This window comes from Citrus sinensis, chromosome 3 (assembly GCF_022201045.2).
Source record: "Citrus sinensis cultivar Valencia sweet orange chromosome 3, DVS_A1.0, whole genome shotgun sequence".
NCBI lineage: Eukaryota > Viridiplantae > Streptophyta > Magnoliopsida > Sapindales > Rutaceae > Citrus > Citrus sinensis.
This window is the reverse complement of record NC_068558.1, coordinates 46,467,044-46,476,745: the sequence shown is the minus strand read 5'-3', so window position 1 is coordinate 46,476,745 and position 9,702 is coordinate 46,467,044. Positions and strand designations below refer to the sequence as shown.

Sequence of the window (9,702 nt, the reverse complement as noted above, 5' to 3'; positions counted from 1 at the left end):
TAAGAAATCATAGGATCCTTTTTAAGGGAATGAAGTCATGTGATAACAAGACGTCCAGCAATTGTTGTAAAATATGAAATTAAATTATCATACTTGCACTAAAACAAAATGGGTAAGATCAATTCTTTTCTTCTTGTGGAAATAATGTAAATAGTCAACACTCAGCTAATTCTGGTACTCTAACAATTGGTAATTGGTACAAAAAAAAAAATATTATCACTAGTTGTACATCCAAGGCATCTTTTGTTCTTATGAGGAGAAGTTTGAGCACTATATGGGAAATTTTACAAATTAGCCATTAAAATTTTGCATTTTTCACTTTTAACCCCACTAACTTATTTCTATCAATATTAGCCAAACAACAAACTTTTGGACCATAATACCCTTGCAATCTCACCCAAAGCTCACCAAAGCTTGAACTCACCTACACTTCTCACCAAACGGAAGCACCATAGAGAGCCAAATCGGAGACCATCATCGGCGGCAATCTCACCGGAATCCCGTTCAGCAACACAAATTCCACCAAAATCACGTATAATAGCAATCAAAATCTCCAAGATAACAGTTGAAGTTCAAAAACCCTAGGTTAGCAATTTCAAACACATGCTTTATATTGTTCTTGTGTTGTGTTGTGATTGTGTGTTGTTGTGATGATGTTTGTGGTGGTTGGTGGTCTATTGTCGGATTGTGTTGGAGGCAATACGTTGCAATGGCTGTTGACCAATTTGTGAAAATTCAAATTTTTTGTGCGACAGGGTCCCGTCGCACAAAGTTTTGTGCGACGGGAACCTGTCGCACAAAATTTCATATTACAGAATCTGAAATTTTGTGCGACAGGTTCCCGTCGCACCAAATTTTGTGCGACTGCCTTTCTGTCGCACAAAAAATCTGATTACAGAATCTGAAATTTTGTGCGACAGGTTCCCGTCGCACCAAATTTTGTGCGACTGCCTTTCTGTCGCACAAAAAAATTTGATTACACTATCTGAAATTTTGTGCGACAGGTTCCCGTCGCACCAAATTTTGTGCAACAGATGCTGTCGCACAAAAAAATCATATTACACAAAATTTAGGTTATTTTCTGGAGGTCATAATTACGGCTAAATAAATTCATTTTTTTGTGTATAATATATCATTTCAACGCTTGCAACGAAACAAATCAAACCCACAATGTGTAACCACATTTGTTATATTTTTTGTATATTTTGTAGATTTAATGGATTCAGTTGTGCTTCAACTGTGTTACGACGGTTGGTGGGAGACGTTGGCGGATGGGAGTATGGAGTACGTGAATGGCAATAATACAGCCTTTCTAATTCGAAAAGACTGTACATTTGATCAGTTTCTAGCAAGAGTTTATGATGTGTTACAGATAAATCGTAATGAATACAATATCACCATGAAGACAACTTTGAGGTCTAGTAATACAATGTATCGTACATGTTCACTGCCTATGGACATATTTAACGATGAAATAGTCAAGGTTGTGTTACATATGGCCTCTGATGTGGTAAATTACGGATGCATTCCTATATTTGTGACCACATCTTCTCGAGTTGATTACCAAGATCTTGAGCCACCTGTAGAAACTGTGATGGTATCCCCTCGATCACTTCGAAAAGCCAAGCCTACAACAAACAAAGTTAAAAAACCACATAAGTTAATTTGGTATAAATATACTACTAACGAACTCTAATATTATTTTTTTTTTTTACCAACTCACCTGAACCCCATGACTGAACCCATAAATATTGTATTTCTCAATATTATGAGAAGGATCTTTCAAACGCTCCATCTTAAATTTGTTGGCCTTCTGGTTCAATGCATTATCTAAACTGTCGTATATTATTTCCCACGATAAACGACCCCATGGACGACTTCGAAAGTGGTCTATATCGTCAACATGATTCATTAGCTGAAAGTCAGCTTGACTATGATCCTTTCTCCCCTTCAGTACCCTATCCGCAAAGTAATACAACGCGATTTTCAAGGCATCAGTGTCGTCCATGGCACGAAATTTCAAAGCGGAAAATCTAGCATCCAATTGCTTGAGAGTCAAGTCCTTAAACCGACCACCGAAGTACTTATTAAGCAACCTATGTTGCGTCTTCAAATTTTTTGGTTCGATGTTCGGACCATTGGAAAGCCCCGTAATGAGGCACCATTCTCCAATTGATAAACGAACCAAGTGCTCTCCAATTTGAAACCATAATTGATTTTTATTAGTTTTTTTATGTGCCACTTGCCTAAGCAATAGGTTGTGAAATATAACACCACTGAAATTATAACTACCCAAGTCCAGGAAGTGCCCAAAAACATCACTTCTAAACAATGACAATTGTTTGCGCGTTAGCTTACACTGGATAGCTGCGATGACTTTTTTAAATTTTGACGTCTCTGAAATACGACCCGGGAAATGATCATCAAAATATAACTTCATCACGCCCGGCTCCTTCCTAGGTTCAGGCGGATTGCGCTTTGCCAACTTAGTTTTCGCCATCTACCTGAAACAATTGAAATTTTATTCATTATTGTGTTATTTATAGAATAATAATATTAATAATATAAAATAAATAAGGTATCTACAAAGTAAAAACGGCCTTGGGTGTAATCTATATTTTTATGCGCCAATCTATTGCTGCATTTTTTTATCACACACAATCTGAATTTTTGTGCGATGAGTGCCCGTCGCACAAATATTTTTGCGACGACCACTTATCGCACAAAAAAATAGTCTTTTCTTTCAGCAACATGCTTGAATTTAAAGCCGACGGCCACCCGTCGCACAAACTTTGGTGCAAGGGGCACCGGTTGTACAAAAATTAAGATCAAATACTCTTGAAAAAAAATCTGAATTTTTGTGCGACGGGTGCCCATCGCACAAAAATTTGTGCGACCGGCACCCGGCGCACAACAATTCAGAACGTGGTGTTTGGTGTTTTGTGCGACGGGCACACTCTCGCACAAAAATGTTGGCGACGGGCACCCGTCGCACAAAAATTCAGAACGTGTGTTGTGAGTTTTTGTGCGACGGGCACCCTGTCGCACAAAAATGTTTGCGGCGGGCACCCGTCGCACAAAAATTCAGAACGTGTGTTGTGAGTTTTTGTGCGACGGGCACCCTGTCGCACAAAAATGTTTGCGACGGGCACCCGTCGCAAAAAAACTCAGAACGTGTGTTTTGAGTTTTTGTGCGACGGGCACCCTGTCGCACAAAAATGTTTGCGACGGGCACCCTGTCGCACAAAAATGTTTGCGACGGGCACCCGTCGCACAAAAATTCAGAACGTGTGTTGTGAGTTTTTGTGCGACGGGCACACTGTCGCACAAAATTTTTTGCGATAGGCACTTTTGTTCGACGGACAAACTCGCGCAATGGGAATGGGTGCAGCAAGCATCGCGCGAGCTCGCGCGAGCTGCAGAAAGCAACGCGCGAGCTCGCGCGAGCTGCAGCAAGCAACGCGCGAGCTCGCGCGAGCTGCAGCAAGCAGCGCGCGGGCTCGCGCGAGCTGCAGCAAGCAACGCGCGAGCTCGCGCGAGCTGCAGCAAGCAACGCGCGAGCTCGCGCGAGCTGCAGCAAGCAACGCGCGAGCTCGCGCGAGCTGCAGCAAGCAACGCGCGAGCTCGCGCGAGCTGCAGTACCCATCGCGCGATCTCGCGCGAGCTGCAGCAACCATCTGCAGCTCGCGCGAGCTCGCGCGTTGCTTGCTGCAGCTCGCGCGAGCTCGCGCGTTGCTTGCTGCAGCTCGCGCGAGCTCGCGCGATGGGTGCTGCACCCATGGCGCTGCAACCCAATCCCACTGCACAATCACGCACCCTTCGCACAAAAAATCTCCGTTACAAAACAACACACTCCCAAAATCCACAACCACCATTACAAGCACTACCACCACCATTGTTATTCTCAAATTTCATTCTTAATTAATCAAATATAAATAAAATGGCTTACTTATGTTGATGGTGTGTGAAGCCGTCGCCGGTGATGGTTGAAGCTGCCGCCGTTTTGCCTCTTGGAGATCTCACGTGAAAGAGGTGGAGTTGGGGGAGAGATGGAGAGGGCACTTTGGTCTTGAAATTTTAGTTTTGGCTAATATTGATTGAAATAAGTTAGTGGGGTTAAAAGTGAAAAATGGAAAATTTTAATGGCTATTTGTGTAAATTCCCCGCACTATATGCGGCGCAATTAAATTTTAAAAAAGGGGTTGCCAAACGCGCCACCAGCAGATGAAACCATACGGTGGTTAATCCTTACAAAACTCCCAAATTTGCTATGGCAAACATAATCATGGAACAAATTCTAATGAAGAAACCAGGGATATCAATTAATAGAAGCATTTAATTTGACCAAAACTGCTAATATCCAAAAAAAAAAAAAAACTTAGGAAAGAACAGGAGCATAATCTCAACAGGAAAAACGAGATGGACAGAGAGGGCAATCAATCTCCGCCAGCCTTCTGGTAAACATAGGTGAGACCGCACTTACCACAATAATGCCTGTCAAAGTGACTGGCCATAAAAGTGCCAGCACCACACTCAGCATTAGGGCACTCCTTCCTCAGCCTCTGCACTTTCCCAGAATCATCAACCTTGTAAAACTGCAACACAGCCAACTTCACCTTCTTCTTCTTGTGCTTGATCTTCTTGGGCTTGGTGTATGTCTTCTTCTTTCTCTTCTTGGCCCCACCACGAAGCCGAAGCACCAGGTGCAGAGTCGACTCCTTCTGGATATTGTAGTCGGCCAAGGTTCGCCCGTCTTCGAGCTGCTTGCCGGCGAAGATGAGGCGCTGCTGGTCCGGTGGGATACCCTCCTTGTCCTGGATCTTCGCCTTGACGTTGTCGATTGTGTCGGAGGACTCCACCTCCAACGTTATGGTCTTACCCGTTAGGGTTTTCACGAAGATCTGCATCTTGTTTGGCTGTGTGACCCAGAGAGGCTGAAGGTTCTACGGCTAGGCTGTGTTTGATTAATGAAAGTTGAGAGCTAGTAGGGTTTTTGTACTGTGGGATTGAATGGCCTGTTTACAAGAATTTCTGAAGTTAGGCCCGCTACTGGCCCAATCAAATATATATAGAAACTGACCCAATGCTTCGCGAGGCTCTGTACTCTTTTAGAAATAAATTTAAGACAGCAGGGAGCATTGGTTGGCTACCGGGTAAGAAAATTACTATCAATTAAACATGTACTTTGTTTATATAGTCAATCAAGATGTTGATGCAAGTCTGAGGTTCTAACGTGGTGTTTATTATGTATGCATTAGCCTTTGCTTCTTTTTAGGGGGGATAAAGTACAATATATCCCTCTTGTATAGGTGTATTCTAATTACTTTTATACATAAGATCTTTAGATAAAAATAAAGAAGTAAAAAAAAAAAATCTTCACATCATCTTAAGAAATTCAAAGCCATGATACCACATCCAATCATGAGAATCCATTTTCCTATGATCACTGACCTTTAGGTGCGGTGCTTGATTTGAAGAAGGGAAAGGGGGTGAGGAAAGTAATTTGAATTCTTTTCTTATTTCCGTTGTTTGGTCGGTCATAATATAACAGAATTTAATTTTCATTAAAATTTAATATTAATCATAATGTGGAATTTAGATTTCTCAATAAAGAGTGATGAATTCAAATTCATTTTCTAGTGGAAGCCAAAACTTGTAAAATTATCCTTCAGTCTTTCATTAACTTATTTAATATTATCAAATAATTTTATTTACAACTTTATTTTATCAATTTAATATTGTAGATAATCAGTTTTATAATAATAAAGTAATAATTTAAACAATTTTATTAACACAATTTATTTATTTATTTATTTTGCACAAATAGAGATATAAATTTAACAATCATCGGAAAGTTGCCGTTGCCACCAACATAATATATTAAGTATATTATTTAAATAATTTTTATCAATTATTTATATAATATATTAATAAATTTATTGTTTAATTTTGTTAACTATATTTATGATAAATATTGAAAGTTTAACACTAACACTATAGGGTGAAATTGTCCAAATAAAAAATAAACATTTCCTTTCTTTGCATAATTTTATAACAAACCAAACATTATAAAAGAATTTCAATATACTCTTTTTCTTGAATTTCTTCCAAACAACGCCTAATTAAAATGAGTAATGATACAGCCACAAACTTTTGTACAAACTTATTTTGTACAAACTGACGTGGCATTAATTCATTGGTTGAATAAAAATATAAATTAATAAAAACAAATCATGTGGGCCAAGTGATATTTAATTCAACCAATCTTATCATGCCACATCAGTTTGTACAAAATAAGTTTGTACAAGAGTTTGTGGCTGTATCATTACTCAATTAAAATTGCAGCAGAATTTAAATGCTTTTTTTGTTATTTTTTATTAGAGTCCGCCGGAAGTAAAACAGCAGTGCTACCTTGCGCGGACTCTGAAGCAAGCTCGCCAGACTTCACCAGAAATGTGTAAAATAAAATAATGTAAAATTTCAGTTTACTTTTTACATGTTGACGAAAATACCCATAATGGTTGCTCTATTTTTCGTCTTGCGGGCAAAATCTTGTCACTTCATTTCGGACAGTAGCATTTTTCCAAGTGAAATACTTACGATGGGTTGATTGACACAATTCACCTTAGCCGTCTACTCGGTCAACCGGGGACTTTCTCATCAATAAAGAAAATACAACTTTAATGAACTAATTAATCAGAGCATTATGATGATAAAGACCAGCTGACTATTACTAATAACTGATATTTAATTCCATAATTATTAACTTTACGTGCATTCATGCGAAGGGCCAGATGTTTTATCATTTTTGGACATGTATCTAATCTAACGTATATATATTTGTCTGGAGATTGCGTCTGAACCCCACGAAGAAAATGACATATAATTGTTTACTTCATTTTTAAAAGAAGCGTGTATATATGTAATTGCTATAGAAATGTCAGACTGCATCTCAAGTTACAGAGCAGAAAACAATTTACACTTTACAAAATTGGAATACTTGAAATGTTTTAATACTAATTAATATGTACAATTAGTTAACCAGTCAATTCACACTTACATTTGGAGATCGATCTAATACAAAAGAAATTCGAACAAAATGATTTCATCACCAGCGGAAGTAAATTAAGATCTTGTTTGAGATTGAGGTGCTGTAACTTTTTAAGTTTATGTGGAAAAAAAATTATAATTATCAAATAAAAATTAGTAATATGCAATAAATATAAATTTTAAATAATAATTTTAGTAAAATTATTAAAGATATAATAATTTTTTTATTATACAAGTGAAATTTATATCAACATACTTTATAAGTTACAGCAGCTAGTGTTTACAAAATATTTTTGTGTTATAACTTTCAAGCTATAACTGTTTAACCTCAATCCCAAACGCACCCTAAACCTGTTGGAAAGTTTCAATTCACGAAACTGCAATGCTTCCTGATCTCACCCTGTGAGCCAGTGAGCACATCAAGGGATCCCACATGCACCATTGCTTTAGCAAATTTTGTTCCCCACATTGCTCCATTCCTTTCATTGTCCAATACCATCTTTGATGTTAACCGGCTGTCCATCAAAGTCTGATCCGAAGTCAACAACCCTCGGTGATTCCTCAGTTCCCGGTAGTACTTGTTGTCCAAACGATTAGGCGTCACAAATTCTTGTGTCACTGTTGGGTCCCTAGTACAGCCTAAGCCGTCTGTTGGTGGTGGCGGCGGGCACTTATTTTTCAAGAAATTAGCGAATCTATGATCCATTGAAGGGTCTTGTGGGTGAGTTGTATTGAAAGCGTAAAGACGCTTGGAGAATGAAGAGCAATGAGAGACACCAATGGAGTGAGCTCCTACGAGTGTCACCATCTCGTCTACGGAAATTCCTTTACGAGCAAACCTTGCAGCTAGTTGTTCCGCGTTGAAGGTAGGAGAAGGGAGATTTTCTGCAATTTCATTGCTGAGAGAGACTCGTCCATCGCGGCGTCCAGCTGGCACGGCGTAGTTGATGCCACCGACCTTGGAAGTACTGTCGCGAGCAGCGAAAGTTAGAATATCTGCACATGACACGGTGTTTGGGCACACAGCTTCAATTTGTGCTTTGGCCTCGTCGATCACCTCGAAGCCTCGTAAGCTTGGGTTGTTGACATGATCGTCTCTCTCTGAAGGTGGGTTTCCTGGTATGGTTTCTAGCAGCACGGAAGCATCACAGCCCTGTGCATGCAGCAGACAAAAATGATATATATATATATCAGATACGTTAATTACGAACGACAACTACTTTCATATCATTTTAATTAATTGAGCGAAAAGAATCAAGCCAAGCACAAACATACTTGATAATCAATTAATTACGATGAGGATGAATAAGAGCATGCATTTACGTACTCTGACAAAGCAGTCGTGGAAATGCATCCTGATGAGGCCTGCGGCTATGCCAGGATTGCAAGACACAGCTTTGTTTACGGCTTTTCTCACAATTGACTCTGCCGATGGACAAGTTGATTTATAGAAGCCTACTTTGAGCTTTGCATTTGCTGATGTTCCCAAAGGCATGGTGGAGACCAGTATGAGGATGCACATGATCATGCAGGAGTCCATCTTAGCGTAGCTCATTGCTAGCCGCGTTTAAGAGAGAAGGTAATAAAAAGATAAAGGAGAACTTGTAAGGCTTTTGATAATTGATTTGATTTTATTTTAGAGGATTTAGGTGATTTGTGAGGGAGTATTTATACATGGAAGTTGAAAAAGATGTGGACAAGGAAGCTATGTGTAAAGAAAGTGGGGTTGGTGTTTACTCTGAGCCACTAGCGTGTATGCGTAGCTCTAACCATGCATATTAATTGCTTGAGGTAGATTGCGTAGCTGTAACCATGCATATTCATTGCTTGAGGTAGATTGAAGTTTTCAAACTAACTGTTCTATGCTAACTTATTCTTCTATCAACATAAGGATGTAATTAATTAATAAACTATCAATCTCTATTTCCATCCTCCTTCATTTGTCAGCTTTACTTTTCTTTTTTCTTTTTTTAATTCATAATTTGTACATTAAGCAGTTTAATCCATTGTTGCTTTCATGCAATTACATTCATATTAATTGCTTAAGGTAGATTGAAGTTTTCTAACTTTGAATTGTTCTTTGCTAACTTATTCTTCCATCGACATCAGGATGTAATTAATTAATAAATTATCAATCTTTGTTTCCATCCTCCTTCATTTGTTAGCTTTACTTTTCTTTTTGCTTTTTTATTTTTTTAATTCATAATTTGCACGCTAAGCAGTTTAATCCACTGTTGCTTTCATGCAATTACATGCATATTAATTGCTAGAGATAGATTGAAGTTCTCTAATTTTGAACCGTTCTATGCTAACTTATTCTTCCATCGACATAAGAATGTAATTAATTAATAAACTTCAATCTCTATCCTCCTTCATTTGTCAATTTTACTTTTTTTTTAATTCATAATCTGTACGTTAAGCAGTTTAATCCACTGCTGCTTTTATGCAATTACATGCATATTAATTGCTTGAGGTAGACTGAAGTTCTCTAACTTTGAACCGTTCTATGCTAACTTATTGTTCTATCGACATAAGAATGTAATTAATTAATAAACTATCAATCTCTATCCTCTTTCATTTGTAAGCTTTACTTTACTTTTCTTTTCTTTTTTTTTTTTTATTCATAATTTGTACGTTGACCAGTTTAATCCA

The 9,702-nt window shown here is 38.3% G+C and overlaps 2 protein-coding genes across 7 annotated transcripts; both read right to left on the bottom strand.

Moving 5' to 3' along the window:
* Nucleotides 1-1,293: 1,293 nt before the first annotated feature.
* LOC102620789 (ubiquitin-40S ribosomal protein S27a) lies at nucleotides 1,294-4,987 on the bottom strand. 6 transcript variants are annotated; one of them, XM_052437656.1, is made up of 4 exons: nucleotides 4,484-4,632; nucleotides 3,950-4,087; nucleotides 1,724-2,504; nucleotides 1,294-1,628 (listed from the first exon to the last, which is right to left on the bottom strand). In XM_052437656.1, exons 3-4 carry the CDS (start codon nucleotides 2,498-2,500, stop codon nucleotides 1,530-1,532), a joined length of 876 nt encoding a protein of 291 aa, XP_052293616.1. In that variant the 5' UTR covers nucleotides 2,501-2,504; nucleotides 3,950-4,087; nucleotides 4,484-4,632; the 3' UTR covers nucleotides 1,294-1,529. The 6 variants fall into 6 exon arrangements, 4 of the variants coding, with proteins under 4 accessions (XP_052293616.1, XP_052293617.1, XP_052293618.1 ...); XR_008053278.1 differs by lacking the exon at nucleotides 1,724-2,504 and having other exon boundaries at nucleotides 4,484-4,987; XR_008053279.1 differs by lacking the exon at nucleotides 3,950-4,087 and having other exon boundaries at nucleotides 2,359-2,504; nucleotides 4,484-4,986.
* Nucleotides 4,988-7,251: 2,264 nt separating this feature from the next.
* On the bottom strand, nucleotides 7,252-8,702 carry LOC102620525 (peroxidase 5). Its single transcript, XM_006492325.4, has 2 exons — nucleotides 8,378-8,702; nucleotides 7,252-8,203 (listed from the first exon to the last, which is right to left on the bottom strand). The coding sequence occupies exons 1-2, from the start codon at nucleotides 8,603-8,605 to the stop codon at nucleotides 7,415-7,417; spliced, it is 1,017 nt and encodes a 338-aa protein (XP_006492388.1). The 5' UTR covers nucleotides 8,606-8,702; the 3' UTR covers nucleotides 7,252-7,414.
* Between the last annotated feature and the right edge of the window lie 1,000 nt (nucleotides 8,703-9,702).